This window comes from Drosophila novamexicana, unplaced genomic scaffold, assembly GCF_003285875.2.
Source record: "Drosophila novamexicana strain 15010-1031.04,08,12 unplaced genomic scaffold, DnovRS2.1 tig00001433-arrow-arrow-pilon, whole genome shotgun sequence".
Classification (NCBI taxonomy): domain Eukaryota; kingdom Metazoa; phylum Arthropoda; class Insecta; order Diptera; family Drosophilidae; genus Drosophila; species Drosophila novamexicana.
In genome coordinates, this window is record NW_020824858.1 from 149539 (window position 1) to 167276 (window position 17738).

The 17738-nt window shown below is 39.6% G+C and overlaps 7 protein-coding genes across 7 annotated transcripts in view; 5 read left to right on the forward strand and 2 right to left on the reverse strand.

Moving 5' to 3' along the window:
* LOC115767668 (protein sprint) overlaps positions 1-17738 on the forward strand; it is a 267104-nt gene that overhangs the window by 34088 nt on the left and 215278 nt on the right. The window lies entirely within an intron of this gene.
* LOC115767691 (serine protease 1-like) lies at positions 121-923 on the forward strand. Its single transcript, XM_030711986.1, has one exon. The coding sequence runs from the start codon at positions 121-123 to the stop codon at positions 892-894; it is 774 nt and encodes a 257-aa protein (XP_030567846.1). The 3' UTR covers positions 895-923.
* Positions 1996-2818, forward strand: LOC115767686 (serine protease 1-like). Its single transcript, XM_030711980.1, has one exon. The coding sequence runs from the start codon at positions 1996-1998 to the stop codon at positions 2788-2790; it is 795 nt and encodes a 264-aa protein (XP_030567840.1). The 3' UTR covers positions 2791-2818.
* LOC115767690 (serine protease 1-like) lies at positions 3942-4770 on the reverse strand. Its single transcript, XM_030711985.1, has one exon. The coding sequence runs from the start codon at positions 4768-4770 to the stop codon at positions 3994-3996; it is 777 nt and encodes a 258-aa protein (XP_030567845.1). The 3' UTR covers positions 3942-3993.
* On the forward strand, positions 5717-6584 carry LOC115767679 (serine protease 1-like). Its single transcript, XM_030711972.1, has one exon. It carries the CDS (start codon positions 5717-5719, stop codon positions 6515-6517), a length of 801 nt encoding a protein of 266 aa, XP_030567832.1. The 3' UTR covers positions 6518-6584.
* Positions 8013-8843, forward strand: LOC115767683 (serine protease 1-like). Its single transcript, XM_030711975.1, has one exon. It carries the CDS (start codon positions 8013-8015, stop codon positions 8808-8810), a length of 798 nt encoding a protein of 265 aa, XP_030567835.1. The 3' UTR covers positions 8811-8843.
* Positions 10177-11125, reverse strand: LOC115767675 (serine protease 3-like). The gene is made up of 2 exons (XM_030711968.1): positions 10847-11125; positions 10177-10786 (listed from the first exon to the last, which is right to left on the reverse strand). Exons 1-2 carry the CDS (start codon positions 11104-11106, stop codon positions 10222-10224), a joined length of 825 nt encoding a protein of 274 aa, XP_030567828.1. The 5' UTR covers positions 11107-11125; the 3' UTR covers positions 10177-10221.

A 17738-nucleotide genomic window follows, 5' to 3' on the forward strand; every position in this document is an offset into this window, starting at 1 on the left:
TCGGATTATATATTTAATTTATGAACCACTCAAATTAAGATAATGGCGAATAGAGTTTGTGCATGATTTTCGTATAAAAGCAACAGTAGGGTCCACCGAGGCTCAAGTTGTACCTGCAATATGAAGGTGTTCATTACAATTTTGGCTTTGGCTGTTGCCTCCGCCACTGGAGCTGCGGTGCCTGCCGCCACGCAGAAGGCTGTCCATATGAAGGACATGTCCAGCCGTATCACCAATGGCTACCCAGCCTATGAGGGCAAGGCCCCCTATACCGTTGGCCTGGGCTTCAGCGGGGGCTGGTGGTGCGGTGGTTCCATCATTGGAAACACCTGGGTCCTGACTGCCGAGCACTGCACGGGCTCTGACGTCACCGTCTACTTCGGTGCCACCTGGCGCACCAACGCCCAGTTCACCCACTGGGTCAGCCGTAATGACATCATCAACCACCACAACGCTGATATCGCTCTGATCCGTATTCCCCATGTGGACTTCTGGCACATGGTCAACAAGGTGGAGCTGCCCAGCTACAACGATCGCTACAACGACTTCAATGAACGCTGGGCCGTTGCTTGCGGCTGGGGTGGTACCTACGATGGCAGCCCACTGCCCGACTGGCTGCAGTGCGTCGACCTGCAAATCATGCACAACTCCGAATGCCAGAGGACCTACGGCTCTTCCGTTGTAGGAGACAACATCCTCTGTGTAAGAACTCCCGACGGCAAGTCCACCTGCGGTGGTGACTCCGGTGGTCCATTGGTTACACACGACGGCAACAAATTGGTGGGCGTTACCAACTTTGGCACTTCCTCGTGCACATCTGGTGCTCCAGCTGGCTTCCAGCGCGTCACCTACCACTTGGACTGGATCCGCGACCACACTGGCATCGCTTACTAATAGATTTAAATATAAACATCAAATAAAATTGATTTGAATGCATTTGATAAGCGTTTCTTATGTAAATTTGTTGTCTGTATTGAGTACAACAGTCAAGTTTTAAGAAACCAGAAAAGATTTTTAAATGTATAAGCACAAAGGTTTATGGTTCTTGGGATCAAAATAGTTGTAAGCCAGTGCTCTTGATTAGTGTTTCTATCCTTCACTTTTATTCCATGAAGAATTTTTTATGTGTTGGGGTACTTTCTCTGATCAGTCAGTAAGAATGGTCTTTTGATTATTTCAGGCAGATCTTTGTTTTCCTGCTCGATGCCAGTTCTCGCATATAACTCTTCTGTTTTTTATTGGTATTCCTAACTTTTTTCCTAGCTTGCTTCATTGAGGTTTGCTGAAAAAAACATTCTCAAGATCGATATTTATCGATATAGCGAAAATGCGAGCTTGATCTGCGATATGCATGTTCTCTTGTATCTCTCAATTGTACAATTCAGTCATTTGTTTTGTAGTTTCCGAAATCGAGGTGGACATGGTCACATCGACTAAGTTCCTTTTTCTGATAAAGGTTATCTATACTTTATGGGGCTACTTAATGGAGTTAATTGTTTAATTTTGATTGTTCATATCTCTATTTCTTCTTCATATCAATTTCGATTATGCATTTCGCCTCCATTTCATCAGCTAAATCGGATTTATTCATTACATCTACAATTATTTTACTTTTCTATCTCAAATAATTCCACTCCATCTATTTTCAAGAGGCACTTATTTTCTAATTACTATTTTCATCCAACCATTTTTCTAGCGGAATTGCATCTAGTAATTCGTTTTTGCATTCTAGCTTTTAACTTTTCAATTGAACCTTTTCGTTTTCTTAAGCCAAGTGGCACAATCATTCCCAAAATAATTTAAAGAAATAAATCTTAAACCCCTTATCAGGTATTTCGTTATCTTCGATGCATTTTTATATAGAACTTTCAGAGAATATTTATGAGGCAATTCAATTTACAAATACCATAATACTTGAAAAAGTGAGTGTGATTAATGCTCTGGCTTATAAAAGCTCGTTGAAAATTAATTCCCAAACCTAGTAGTGTTTGAGACATGAAACTGATTGTAGCTTGTTTGGCTTTGGCCATTGCTGCCGCCACGGCGGCACCCACCGAGACTGTAGTGCATCCCAAGGATCTGTCAAAACCCAACAAGATCGAGGGTCGTATTACCAACGGATATCCAGCATATGAGGGCAAAGCACCTTACACTGTTGGCTTGAGCATTAATATTCCCGGTGGTACTACCTGGTGCGGTGGCTCCATCATTGGACACACCTGGGTCCTGACTGCCGAGCACTGCACCAGCAACGCTGAGGCCGTGGGCGTTCACTTCGGTGCCACGTGGCGTACCAACTCCATATTCACCCACTGGGTTGGCCGCAACGATATCATCAATCACCATGACGCCGATATTGCTTTGATCCGCACTCCTCATGTGGACTTCTGGGATTTGGTCAACAAAGTGGAGCTGCCCAGCTACAACGAGCGCTACAACGATTTCAATGAACACTGGGCCGTTACTTGCGGCTGGGGACGTACATATGATAACAGCGACTTGCCCGACTGGATGCAGTGCGTCGACCTGCAGATCATGCACAACTCCGAATGCCAGCAGACTTACGGCTCTTCCGTAGTAGGAGACAACATCATCTGTGTAAGAACTCCGGGCGGCAAATCCACCTGCGGTGGTGACTCCGGTGGTCCATTGGTTACACACGACAGCAACAAATTGGTCGGTGTTACCAACTTTGGCACTACCTCGTGCACATCTGGTGCTCCAGTTGGCTTCCAGCGTGTCACCTACCACTTGGACTGGATCCGTGACCACACTGGCATCGCTTACTAATAGATTTAGCTTGAAATATAAAATAAAATTGATTTGAATGCATTTGATAATAGTTTCTTATATTAATTTGTTCTCTGTATTGAGTACAATAGTTAAGCTTTAAGAAATCAAGACAGATTTTTAAATGTATAAGCACAAAGGTTTATGGTTCTTGGGATCAAAATAGTTGTAAGCCACTGCTCATGATTACGGTTTCTATTCTCCTTTTTTATTCCATGAAAAATACTTTGATTTTAAAATTCTCCTTTTAATTCCCTGAACCCATTGAAAATGGGTATTATGCATTTGTGCAAATGTATGTTACAGGCAGAAGGAAGCATCTACGACCCCATAAAGTATATATATTCTTGATCAGCATCTATAGCCGAGTCGCTTTAGCCATGTCCCTCTGTCTGTCCGGTCGTCCGTCCGGCAATAAGATATACTGTAGAAAATTTCATTAAGATCGGTTAAGAGAAAACCAAAGTTATATGTAATTGCGCAATTGGATGGCACTGCTAGCGAAATTATCAAGAATTTGTGTATACATGTACACACACACATTCATGCGCGTCTGCTTCGCATTCTATCGAATTCTAACGGCATTGTAATTGCGAATTTTTTATATAATGCTATTTTAGTTCGTTTTTTTCTCATTGCTACTTAATTATTGGTGTGGCTGTTGAGTAGAGGCATAGCAAGTGTTGTGGTCTGTCGCGAGTCCGAGCCCTACCTGGGTAACTATTTTTTTTGATGATGCTGGTTTGTCTGTTGAGTAGAGTCAGCAAATAATACGGTGCAAGTTCGAACCCTGCCAAGGAAATTTTTTTTATTATTTATCTTTATTACTTCAAACGAGCGCGTTGCGCGAACTGCATTTGGTGTTGGAATAAAAGGGTTCAGGGTATTCCCCAGTCGGGAGCTCCCGACTAGAACCTCTTACTTGTTTCCTATTATGTTGTCTGTACATATTTATAAACTTTTTATAAAGTAGAGTGACATATCTCAAACGGCTTGTCATGATTCTCTGACTAATTGACTCACTGGCTAACTGAGTAACTGACTCATTGACTGGTGGTCAACGAGCCTTAGCAGGAAGATGGATCTATTTGCGTTTCGTTACGCTTTCTGACGTAAAATAGGCATCAAAGAAGACAAGAGAGTATAATGTATTCATTTTATATATGTATGCTTTATTTGGGTCATTTTGGAAGCAGTAGCTTATTAGTAAGAAATGCCAGTGTGGTCACGAATCCAGTCCAAGTGGTAGGTGACACGCTGGAAGCCAGATGGGTGTCCAGATTGACAACCGGCAGCAGAAACCCAGTTGGTAACACCGACCAGTTTGTTGCTGTCGTGTGTAACCAATGGACCACCGGAGTCACCACCGCAGGTGGACTTGCCGTCGGGAGTTCTCACACAGAGGATGTTGTCAGTAACAGTTCCAGAGCCGTAAGTCTGCTGGCACTCGGAGTTGTGCATGATCTGCAGGTCGACGCACTGAAGATAGTCGGGCAGTGGGCTGCCATCGTAGGTACCACCCCAGCCGCAAGCAACGGCCCAGTTATTGTTGTAGTCGTTGTAGCGATCGTTGTAGCTGGGCAGCTCCACCTTGTTAACCATGTGCCAGAAGTCCACATGGGGAATGCGGATCAGAGCGATGTCAGCGCTGTTGTGGTTGATGATGTCATTGCCGCTGACCCAGTGGGTGAACTGGGCGTTGGTGCGCCAGGTGGCACCGAAGTAGACGGTGACGTCAGAACCCGTGCAGTGCTCGGCAGTCAGGACCCAGGTGTTTCCAATAATGGAACCACCGCACCACCAGCCGCCGCTGAAGCCCAGTCCAACGGTATAGGGGGCCTTGCCCTCAGGGGCTGGGTAGCCATTGGTGATACGGCCTTCGATCTTGTTGACCTTGGGAATGTCCTTAGGATGGACGACCGACTCGAATGCCGAGGCGGAGGCAACAGCCAAAGCGAGAATTGTTAGAAACACCTTCATGTTGTAGGTACTACTTGTAGTTCCATAGGCTCCGCATCGATCTTTTATACTCGTGCTGTCGCTTTAGAGTTGACTTGGTCGAATCGCTCATAAATATTCCTTGAGCTCCACCAAATGCCCAGAGATAAGTTTTATGGAGTTAAAGATTAAAATACGCCGTTTAATATATTTTAATATACAATTCTATAAAAAGTTATCCTTATCAGATTTCTAGATTTTTGCTACTTTTACGCAAGTCCATATTCATAAAAGGTTTCATTCACAATAAATATTTCACTGGAGCAGCGATATGATTGATTCTAAATATAAATGCTTGTTTACGCTTTTGGCTTAATTCATTAACTCGACGTGGGGTTATTATAGTTAAGATGGCGTGTTTGTACTGACCTACTATTGAAAATGTCTGACGGGTCATGGTGCTTAATTTAATTGTTTATGTCTCTAGTTCTGCTTTATAATTATTTCATTTATGCATTTCGCCTTTTCATACTATTTATTATTCCAGTTATCCATACCATATCAGTTGAATCACATTTATTCCTTTCATTTAATTATTATACTTCTTTATCCCAAATTATTACACTCCATCTATTATTTAGGCGTTTTTTCTAATTCTAATTTCTATTACTATCCAACCATTACACCAATGGTATTGCATCTAGTAATTCGTTTTCTTTATCCAAGCGGATTTATATTCACCTTACAAATTGTTTCGCATAATCATTCCCAAAATAATTCCAATTGAAGAACTTAATCATTAAAGCTGAAGAGCTTAGGCTCGGAATTTCGTTATCTTCGATGCATTTTTATATAGAACTGTCAGAGAATATTTATGGGGCAAATCAATTTACAAATACTTTAATACTTGAAAATGTGAGGGTGGTTAACGCTCTGGCTTATAAAAGCTCGTTGAAAATAAATTCCCGAACCAAGTAGTGTTTGAGACATGAAACTGTTTGTAGCTTGTTTGGCTTTGGCCATTGCTGCCGCCACGGCGGCACCCACCGAGACTGTAGTGCATCCCAAGGATCTGCCCAAACCCAACAAGATCGAGGGTCGTATTACCAACGGAAATCCAGCATATGAGGGCCAAGCACCTTACACTGTTGGCTTGAGCATTAACATTCCCGGTGGTACTACCTGGTGCGGTGGCTCCATCATTGGACACACCTGGGTCCTGACTGCCGAGCACTGCACCAGCAACGCTGAGGCCGTGGGCGTTCACTTCGGTGCCACTTGGCGTACCAACTCCATATTCACCCACTGGGTTGGCCGCAACGATATCATTAATCACCATGCCGCCGATATTGCTTTGATCCGCATTCCTCATGTGGACTTCTGGGATTTGGTCAACAAAGTGGAACTGCCCAGCTATAACGAGCGCTACAACGATTTCAATGGATGGTGGTCCTTTGCCTGCGGCTGGGGTCGTACTTATGATAACAGTGGCTTGCCCGACTGGATGCAGTGCGTCGATCTGCAGGTGATGCCCAACCACGAGTGCCAGCAGACTTATGGCTCCAGCGTTGTAGGGGACAACATTGTTTGCGTACGTACTCCTGAAGGCAAATCGACATGCAGTGGAGATTCTGGCGGCCCATTGGTTATTCACGAAGGCAAGAAACTTATTGGTGTTACCAACTGGGTTTCTTCTGCGGGTTGCCAATCTGGACATCCATCTGGCTTCCAGCGTGTCACCTACCACTTGGACTGGATTCGCGACATAACGGGCATTGCCTACTACTAAGCGATCAGCTCTGAATTTAATTGAAAATACAAGGAATTATGAAAAAGCAACAACTTTTTTTTTATTTTTTAGCAGTATTATCTTATTTTTATGCTCCTTTGTAACGAAAAGTCTTTATACCTTTTTAAGAATGGCTTATGCTTTTCTAAATTATACGAGTTAAGGGGTACTTAACAGAGTTTTTGAACTGGAATATTGAGCTTAGCAATACAACATTGAAAAATGTTATTTAATTTTGCTCAAGCTTAACAATACATTGTGTAATACATGTTGTGTAATACATGTTCGGACTTAAAGACAGTCTTGTCTTCTATTAATAAGAGGAAGTCTGATAAGAGAAAGAAAGGAAAGAAGTATAGCATATAGACTTAAAGTATACGATAAAATTGATATCACAACTTGATAATATAACATTGAGTATAAAGCTTGGAAAACTGCAATCATACATGAAATCTTGAGAATCACATAGAAGGACATTACAAATAGTCAGGGATGCCCAGAAACTCTGAACCTTTTTCTACCAACACCAAATGCAGGTCTTGTTTTATTCGTTTGCTTAGCATTAATAAAACTAAATTACAAAGAGATGGTTCCCTCTCCCGGTATTGAACTCGAAAATAAATCACCTTATTAATCACAACCATTCCAAGAATTAACTATTGAAGACACATATTAACTTACATAAATACATGCATGCATACATACATACATGCATACGGAATACATGCCTAATTACGTGCATGCATACATGCATTCTTATTTGCATACATGTATATATGCATGCATATATGCATACATACATGCATACGTACAAGCATACATACATGCATACATACATGCATACATACATGCATACATACATGCATACATATATGCATACATACATGCATACATACTTGCATACATACATGCATTCATGTATACATACATGCATACATGAAAGCGTTAAGCATTATTTTATACATACATATATGTGAACACTCATACGTACATATAGATGCCCAAAAGAAAGTGAAATAAATCACACACAACTTGATTATATCAGTTTTTAGCAAGTCATGCACGCTTATATGCCTTATGTTAATTCATGAGAATCGCATAGTAAAGCGTTACCCACATTTGGATTTTATTAACTTGCAACGTAGTAAAGTAAACTTGGTCGGCGCTTAACATAAAGACGTACGTAGGCACATAAAAGCATACATACTTACGCACATTCAGGAATAGTTAGAACAATTTTGAATGATTTATTGATAATTAATTAAAATTATTATATATATAAAACATGAAAATATGATCAAATCTTAAGTGACTCGTGTCAATCATTATCACTGATTTTTCCTCTATCCGGCAAAACAAAATTTTTTTACGATTCCACTTGTGTGTTGTAAAGATAATAAAAATAAATCATTCATATTTAAAGATTATTGAGTGCAACTCAGTTTAGCTATAAAAGTGACAAACTTTAAGGCATAGCCCAAGTTGTGCAAGCGACATGAAGGTGTTCATTACAATTTTGGTTTTGGCTGTGGCCGCCGCTTCAGCGGCCCCCTCGGCGGGTATTGCCTATCCCAAGGATCTGGCCAAATCCTCGAAAATCGAGGGACGCATTACTAATGGCTATCCCGCATACGAGGGTAAGGCGCCCTACACCGTTGGCCTGGGCTTCAGCAGCAACGGCGGTGGCTGGTGGTGCGGTGGTTCTATCATTGGCAACACCTGGGTCCTGACTGCCGAGCACTGCTCTGGCAGTGCTGAGTCCGTGACCGTCTACTTCGGTGCCACCTGGCGCACAGACGCCCAGTACACCCACTGGGTTGGCCGCAACGACTTCATCAACCATCACGACTCTGACATCGCCTTGATCCGCATTCCCCATGTGGACTTCTGGCACATGGTCAACAAGGTGGAGCTGCCCAGCTACAACGATCGCTACAACGACTACAATGAAAACTGGGCCGTTGCTTGCGGCTGGGGTGGCACCTACGATGGCAGCCCACTGCCCGACTGGCTGCAGTGCGCCGACCTGCAGATTATTCATAATTCCGAGTGTGCAAACTACTATGGCACGGGCCTGATCCAGGATAAGATTATCTGTGTGCGCGTTGTCGATGGCAAGGGTACATGCAGTGGTGACTCCGGTGGCCCATTGGTCACACACGACGGCAACAAACTGGTGGGTGTTACCAACTTTGTGCCTGCCGCTGGATGCCAATCTGGTGGACCAGCTGGTTTCGCGCGTGTCACCTACCACTTGGACTGGATTCGTGACCACACTGGCATTTCTTACTAAACAATTCTTGAATAAAAAATCATGCAAAGTTGATAACTCTCGTTAAATGCTTATTCGGTGGGGATTAAAACTCAATGTTCAGGGTCTCTAATCTGTGATCTCTGGATGTGCCGAGTAAACAGAATAATCACGTTTATCTAGGAATATTATTGATTTGGGTATATTTCAATCTTAAGATGGCAAATAAGACGAACATACTTCTTTAAATTAGATTACACACATGGTAGATTATTTTCATTTAATAGGCATACTATTTGGGTTTTAGGGTAACGATATTCCTGTGATAACATTAGGTTTATATATTCTGAAGCATACTTTCAAGCATATTGAGTTCGATTGAGCTATACCTGATCCGTCCAATCATTCATATATGCATATGTATGTATGAATGCGTCCATCTCAGCGACTATTAGAGCTTTTAATTACGCTCTTATCTTTTAGCTTCGGTACATATTGTCCGATCTACACTATTGTTCAATACATTTATATATTTTTTAATTCATATATATATATATATATATATATAAATTTTTAACGCCAGCTCGTCGCTGGAATAAGGGTATTTCCTAGTCAGACGGTCTTGAATAAAGTATTCATACATGTTTTATTTTGATCGCACAAAACTCATGAGCTTTTTTTTTAAATGCATGTATTTATGTTTATAAACTTGTCGGATGACAGACAAGTTCGTTTAAATGACTGGCAAAATCAAAAAACACTTGTTTTATTATCAGAAGCAAGATATAGTATGGTATATACAGACATAATAATTATTTATACCCTTGCTGATGGTACTATAAATACATCACAAGACGCGTGGCTCAAATTCCCATTATCTCGATCAGTATCAAAAGTCGAGGCGATATGTATATTCCAAATAATATCTCAGTTTTAACGCTCTACTGATACAACTTTGTGCTGTCATGTCCATCGTTATCTTACATAACCTGAAACAAAAGTGCGAAAAAGACTGAACCACTCTCACTTTTGAGTACAAAATAAATTGATGGTCTATAGGAAATAAATTATAATATACAAACAACGGTCACATCTTCGCACGCATTTACATGCATTTGAAATTACGAGACCGACAACATAGTAAAAGGAAGATTTCGATTTTATTGAAGAGAAGCATACAGCTTTTATACAAAGTGAAGACACAGTTCATCCTTAGAAAGGATGAAGAGATTTCCGTCGGATGACAGAACACGCGATCCAGGATAGCGGTTGCCAATAATAGGTGCTATGTTAGACCTCTCGTAACTAAAGGATTCCGAATAAGTTAACAGCTACGCATAATACTATTGAAATATTTTTAAAATAGAATAGAATAGCAAACGAAATTTTATATACTTTTTTGGTATACCATGGTTTATTTGGAGTATTTAGAAATATTCCGTTGAAGGTGCATTTAGTAGGAAACGCCGGAGTTGGTCTTGATCCAGTCCAAGAAGCTGGTCACACGGGTGAAGCCAGCTGGGAGGCCAGACTCGCAGCCAGAGCTGGACACAAAAGAGGTGACACCAATAAGTTTGCCGGAGCTTTCGAGGACCAATGGGCCACCAGAATCACCGTTGCAGGTGGAAGACTTGTTGGGAGTGGCAATGCAGATAACCTTGGAGCTGGCGGTCAAAGAGCCATAGGTGGCCTGGCAAGTGGCGACAGACACCACCTCAAAGGTCTGGTACTGCAGTACGTTGGTCACACTGGTAGCGCTATCGGAGGTCTTGCCCCAGCCAGAGGCGATAGCCTTCTCGCCGGCATAGGTGGAGTAGCTGCTGGCAATAGCTGGCAATTCAATCTTGTTGATGTAGGCGGTGAAGGACACGGTAGGTGTCTGGATCAGCGAGATATCGTTGGACAAAACAATAGAGTTGTAGCTGGTGTGCTGCTTGAAGTTGGAGCTGGAGACGGTCTGGGTAAGCTTGGCGTTGGTGCGTTGAAGAGCACCATAGTAGATGGTCACCGAGGAGGCACTGCAGACAAGGATACAAAGCCGTTAGTGTAAGGGAAAAGTCTTGGATGGGAACACTTACCCGCTGGTGCAGTGAGCGGCAGTCAGCACCCACTGGTTGTCAATGATGGAGCCACCGCACCACCAGCTACCGCTGGAGCTGGAGAAGCTTAGTCCCACCTGGTAGGGGAACTGACCCTCCGTGGCGGTCTTGCCGTTGGTGATACGTCCCTGAATCGAGGGCACGGCGGGCAAGTAACGAGGATGCACGGGTGCATTCTGGGGCATAACGCCAGCGGAGACGGTGGCAAAAGCCAGAGCAAGAACTACGAGTACTTTCATCTTGATCGTTGTTGAATGAACGAATGATTTTCCACTGATCACAGCTGTATTTTATAGTGAGTTCTAATCAGCTGTTATCTAGCCTTATCAAACGAAGCGTTTAAGATTGTATTTCAAGCAGGAGACATCAATGGGACATTCAGAACTATGTCTGGCAGGCATCCAGACCTTTATCTATTTCCCACTCAATACTAATGAATAATCAATACTCTTTAGTTTGAGAATTATTTAATTCAAATGGATTTTCTACCACTCGAACTTATCATATAATTTTAACCTGAAATTGCCTTTTTCATTCTATTTTCCGAGGTTCTAGAAAAAAACCCTGTACCAATTAGTACTTACTTCTCTGTATAAATACATTAATTATTCTCAAAACGCTGACGGGCCATATATATGTATATGTGAATATGTGATATATGTGATATATATGATATATGTGAATATATATAATTCTTGGCATAACACTTTCCTCTTTTTCGCCTGATACACACACTTTCACAACGCCAATATGCTTTTATCTTTATGGGTACAGGGTAGACGAATTTTTCGCAAAACAAAATAAATCAAATTATGAAATTGATTAAATGATAATTGATTGTGCTTCTTAACATTGCTATTATTATTGTTTTTGGGGAATTGCACCAAAATCATATTTCGCTTTCGCTTAATTCAAGTGTCGGATATTCCCAGAGATTAGGCACGGCCTTTAGAACATATTCCGTATACGCAACGTTGTCCCAAATGTTGCCAATTTATTCTAGAAAATATATGCGTTGGCGCTGCTTAGTTGAGTTTAGGAAAATTGAAATCAATTCGCTTTACGTGCTAAGCATGCAAACAAATTTTCAACATTTTGCTGCTATCCCTAAAGCCTTTGAGAGAATCAAAACATATATGAAATATATATGCAGCTGTCTTAATGCGTTTCTCTGTATAGGGGCATGACCTGTCTCCCCAAATCTGCTTAAGTTCTTAATAATAATAATAAGACTCTTCGTACACGCCAAAGATTTTTGTTATGTTCCAATTTAGATACATACTTTTTGGGCTGTTAGTTAACAATATTTCAGATATAGTTTTAGCGTGGCAATTTTAAAGCATACTTTTCAGCGTGTTATTTATGTCTATCTAATTTCCCAACTAAGCTCATGAGAACTTTGGAAAGTAAAGCAAAGTTCCGAGAGTAGAGCCTGAAGGTTGTTTTGGGTACACGATCAGGATCTTTTTAGTCTGCCTTCAATTGCATTATTTAAAATCTCTCTGTTTTCATCTTGTTGCTAAGCTGTAAGGATAATTATTTGGAAAATTTATTTTAGGTAAAATTCATGTAAATATGGTACCGCCAAATATCCTATATGGACATAGGTCAAAATTTCTCACCCCTATAACTCGGTCAAATCTCATCAGATTTTCACGAACTTTGGCTTTTTGTTCATAGTTTTCCCTCTAAAATAAACTGACATTAAAATCTTACTACGTAAATTTTTGTCCAAATTCATGTCAAAATCTTACCCCTTTTGTTCCTATATAGACATAGGTCAAAACTGCTCACCCCCATAACTCGGTCAAATCGCATCAGATTTTCACGAGCCTTGGCCTTTTGTTCATAGTTTTCCCTCTAGAATAAACTGGCATTAAAATCTGACAACGTAAATTTTAGTCGAAATTCATGTCAAAATCTTACCCTCAAATATTCTATATAGACATAGGTCAAAACTTCTCACCCCCATAACTCGGTCAAATCTCATCAGATTTTCACGAGCTTTGGCCTTTTGTTCATAGTTTTCCCTCTAGAATAAACTGGCATTAAAATCTGACTACGTAAATTTTAGTCGAAATTCATGTCAAAATCTTACTCTCAAATATTCTATATAGACATAGGTCAAAACTTCTCACCCCCATAATTCGGTCAAATCTCATCAGATTTTCACGAGCTTTGGTTTTTTGTTCATAGTTTTCCCTCTAAAATAATCTGGCATTAAAATCTGACAACGTAAATATTAGTCGAAATTCATGTCAAAATCTTACCCTCAAATATTCTATATAGACATAGGTCAAAACTTCTCACCCCCATAACTCGGTCAAATCTCATCAGATTTTCACGAGCTTTGGTTTTTTGTTCATAGTTTTCCCTCTAGAATAAACTGGCATTTAAATCTGACTACGTAAATTTTAGTCGAAATTCATGTCAAAATCTTACCCTCAAATATTCTATATGGACATAGGTCAAAACTTCTCACCCCCATAACTCGGTCAAATCTTATCAGATTTTCACGAACTTTGGCATTTTGTTCATAGTTTTCCCTCTAGAATAAACTGGCATTAAAATCTGACTACGTAAATTTTGGTCCAAATTCATGTCAAAATCTTACCCTCAAATATTCTATATAGACATAGGTCAAAACTTCTCACCCCTATAATTCGGTCAAATCTCATCAGATTTTCACGAGCTTTGGCTTTTTATTCATAGTTTTCCCTCTAGAATAATCTGGCATTAAAATCTGACTACGTAAATTTTTTTCCAAATTCATGTCAAAATCTTACCGGAAATATTCTATATAGACATAGGTCAAAACTTCTCACCCCCATAACTCGGTCAAATCTCATCCGATTTTCACGAGCTTTGGCTTTTTGTTCATAGTTTTCCCTCTAGAATAAACTGGCATTAAAATCTGACTACGTACATTTTTGTCCAAATTCATGTCAAAATCTTACCCCTTATATATATAGACATAGGTCAAAACTTCTCACCCCCATAACTCGGTCAAATCTAATCAGATTTTCACGAGCTTTGGCTTTTTATTCATAGTTTTCCCTCTAGAATAAACTGGCATTAAAATCTGACTACGTAAATTTTTAGTCGAAATTCATGTCAAAATCTTACCCCTTAGATTCCTATATAGACATAGGTCAAAACTTCTCACCCCCATAACTCGGTCAAATCTCATCCGATTTTCACGAGCTTTGGCTTTTTGTTCATAGTTTTCCCTCTAGAATAAACTGGCATTAAAATCTGACTACGTAAATTTTAGTCGAAATTCATGTCAAAATCTTACCCTCAAATATTCTATATAGACATAGGTCAAAACTTCTCACCCCCATAACTTGGTCAAATCTCATCAGATTTTCACGAGCTTTGGCTTTTTGTTCATAGTTTTCCCTCTAGAATAAACGGGCATTAAAATCTGACTACGTAAATTTTAGTCGAAATTCATGTCAAAATCTTACCCCTTAGATTCCTATATAGACATAGGTCAAAACTTCTCACCCCCATAACTCGGTCAAATCTCATCCGATTTTCAGGAGCTTTGGCTTTTTGTTCATAGTTTTCCCTCTAAAATAAGCTGGCATTAAAATCTGACTACGTAAATTTTAGTCGAAATTCATGTCAAAATCTTACCCCTTAGATTCCTATATAGGCATAGGTCAAAACTTCTCACCCCCATAACTCGGTCAAATCTCATCCGATTTTCACGAGCTTTGGGTTTTTGTTCATAGTTTTCCCTCGAGAATAAACTGGCATTAAAATCTGACTACGTAAATTTTAGTCGAAATTCATGTCAAAATCTTACCCTTTAGATTCCTATATAGACATAGGTCAAAACTTCTCACCCCCATAACTCGGTCAAATCTCATACGATTTTCACGAGCTTTGGCTTTTTGTTCATAGTTTTCCCTCTAGAATAAACTGGCATTAAAATCTGACTACGTAAATTTTAGTCGAAATTCATGTCAAAATCTTACCCCTTAGATTCCCATATAGGCATAGGTCAAAATTTCTCACCTCCATAACTCGGTCAAATCTCATCCGATTTTCACGAGCTTTGGCTTTTTGTTCATAGTTTTCCCTCTAGAATAAACTGGCATTAAAATCTGGCTACGTAAATTTTAGTCGAAATTCATGTCAAAATCTTACCCCTTAGATTCCTATATAGGCTTAGGTCAAAACTTCTCACCCCCATAACTCGGTCAAATCTCATCAGATTTTCACGAGCTTTGGCTTTTTGTTCATAGTTTTCCCTCTAGAATAAACTGGCATTAAAATCTGACTACGTAAATTTTAGTCGAAATTCATGTCAAAATCTTACCCCTTAGATTCCTATATAGACATAGGTCAAAACTTCTCACCCCCATAACTCGGTCAAATCTCATCCGATTTTCACGAGCTTTGGCTTTTTGTTCATAGTTTTCCCTCTAGAATAAACTGGCACTAAAATCTGACTACGTAAATTTTAGTCGAAATTCATGTCAAAATCTTACCCTCAAATATTCTATATGGACATAGGTCAAAACTTCTCACCCCCATAACTCGGTCAAATCTCATCAGATTTTCACGAGCTTTGGCTTTTTGTTCATAGTTTTCCCTCTAGAATAAACTGGCATTAAAGTCTGACTACGTAAATTTTAGTCGAAATTCATGTCAAAATCTTACCCCCTAGATTCCTTTATAGACATAGGTCAAAACTTCTCACCCCCATAACTCGGTCAAATCTCATCCGATTTTCACGAGCTTTGGTTTTTTGTTCATAGTTTTCCCTCTAGAATAAACTGGCATTAAAATCTGACTACGTAAATTTTAGTCGAAATTCATGTCAAAATCTTACCCCTTAGATTCCTATATAGACATAGGTCAAAACTTCTCACCCCCATAACTCGGTCAAATCTCATCAGATTTTCACGAGCCTTGGCCTTTTGTTCATAGTTTTCCCTCTAGAATAAACTGGCATTAAAATCTGACAACGTAAATTTTAGTCGAAATTCATGTCAAAATCTTACCCTCAAATATTCTATATAGACATAGGTCAAAACTTCTCACCCCCATAACTCGGTCAAATCTCATCAGATTTTCACGAGCTTTGGCCTTTTGTTCATAGTTTTCCCTCTAGAATAAACTGGCATTAAAATCTGACTACGTAAATTTTAGTCGAAATTCATGTCAAAATCTTACTCTCAAATATTCTATATAGACATAGGTCAAAACTTCTCACCCCCATAATTCGGTCAAATCTCATCAGATTTTCACGAGCTTTGGTGGTTTGTTCATAGTTTTCCCTCTAGAATAAACTGGCATTAAAATCTGACTACGTAAATTTTAGTCGAAATTCATGTCAAAATCTTACCCTCAAATATTCTATATAGACATAGGTCAAAACTTCTCACCCCCATAATTCGGTCAAATCTCATCAGATTTTCACGAGCTTTGGTTTTTTGTTCATAGTTTTCCCTCTAAAATAATCTGGCATTAAAATCTGACAACGTAAATATTAGTCGAAATTCATGTCAAAATCTTACCCTCAAATATTCTATATAGACATAGGTCAAAACTTCTCACCCCCATAACTCGGTCAAATCTCATCAGATTTTCACGAGCTTTGGTTTTTTGTTCATAGTTTTCCCTCTAGAATAAACTGGCATTTAAATCTGACTACGTAAATTTTAGTCGAAATTCATGTCAAAATCTTACCCTCAAATATTCTATATGGACATAGGTCAAAACTTCTCACCCCTATAATTCGGTCAAATCTCATCAGATTTTCACGAGCTTTGGCTTTTTATTCATAGTTTTCCCTCTAGAATAATCTGGCATTAAAATCTGACTACGTAAATTTTTTTCCAAATTCATGTCAAAATCTTACCCGCAAATATTCTATATAGACATAGGTCAAAACTTCTCACCCCCATAACTCGGTCAAATCTCATCCGATTTTCACGAGCTTTGGCTTTTTGTTCATAGTTTTCCCTCTAGAATAAACTGGCATTAAAATCTGACTACGTACATTTTTGTCCAAATTCATGTCAAAATCTTACCCCTTATATATATAGACATAGGTCAAAACTTCTCACCCCCATAACTCGGTCAAATCTAATCAGATTTTCACGAGCTTTGGCTTTTTATTCATAGTTTTCCCTCTAGAATAAACCGGCATTAAAATCTGACTACGTAAATTTTTAGTCGAAATTCATGTCAAAATCTTACCCCTTAGATTCGGATATAGACATAGGTCAAAATTTCTCACCCCCATAACTCGGTCAAATCTCATCCGATTTTCACGAGGTTTGGCTTTTTGCTCATAGTTTTCGCTCTAGAATAAACTGGCATTAAAGTCTGACTACGTAAATTTTAGTCGAAATTCATGTCAAAATCTTACCCCTTAGATTCCTATATAGACATAGGTCAAAACTTCTCACCCCCATAACTCGGTCAAATCTCATCCGATTTTCACGAGCTTTGGCTTTTTGTTCATAGTTTTCCCTCTAGAATAAACTGGCATTAAAATCTGACTACGTAAATTTTAGTCGAAATTCATGTCAAAATCTTACCCCTTAGATTCCTATATAGACATAGGTCAAAACTTCTCACCCCCATAACTCGGTCAAATCTCATCCGATTTTCAGGAGCTTTGGCTTTTTGTTCATAGTTTTCCCTCTAAAATAAGCTGGCATTAAAATCTGACTACGTAAATTTTAGTCGAAATTCATGTCAAAATCTTACCCCTTAGATTCCTATATAGGCATAGGTCAAAACTTCTCACCCCCATAACTCGGTCAAATCTCATCCGATTTTCACGAGCTTTGGGTTTTTGTTCATAGTTTTCCCTCGAGAATAAACTGGCATTAAAATCTGACTA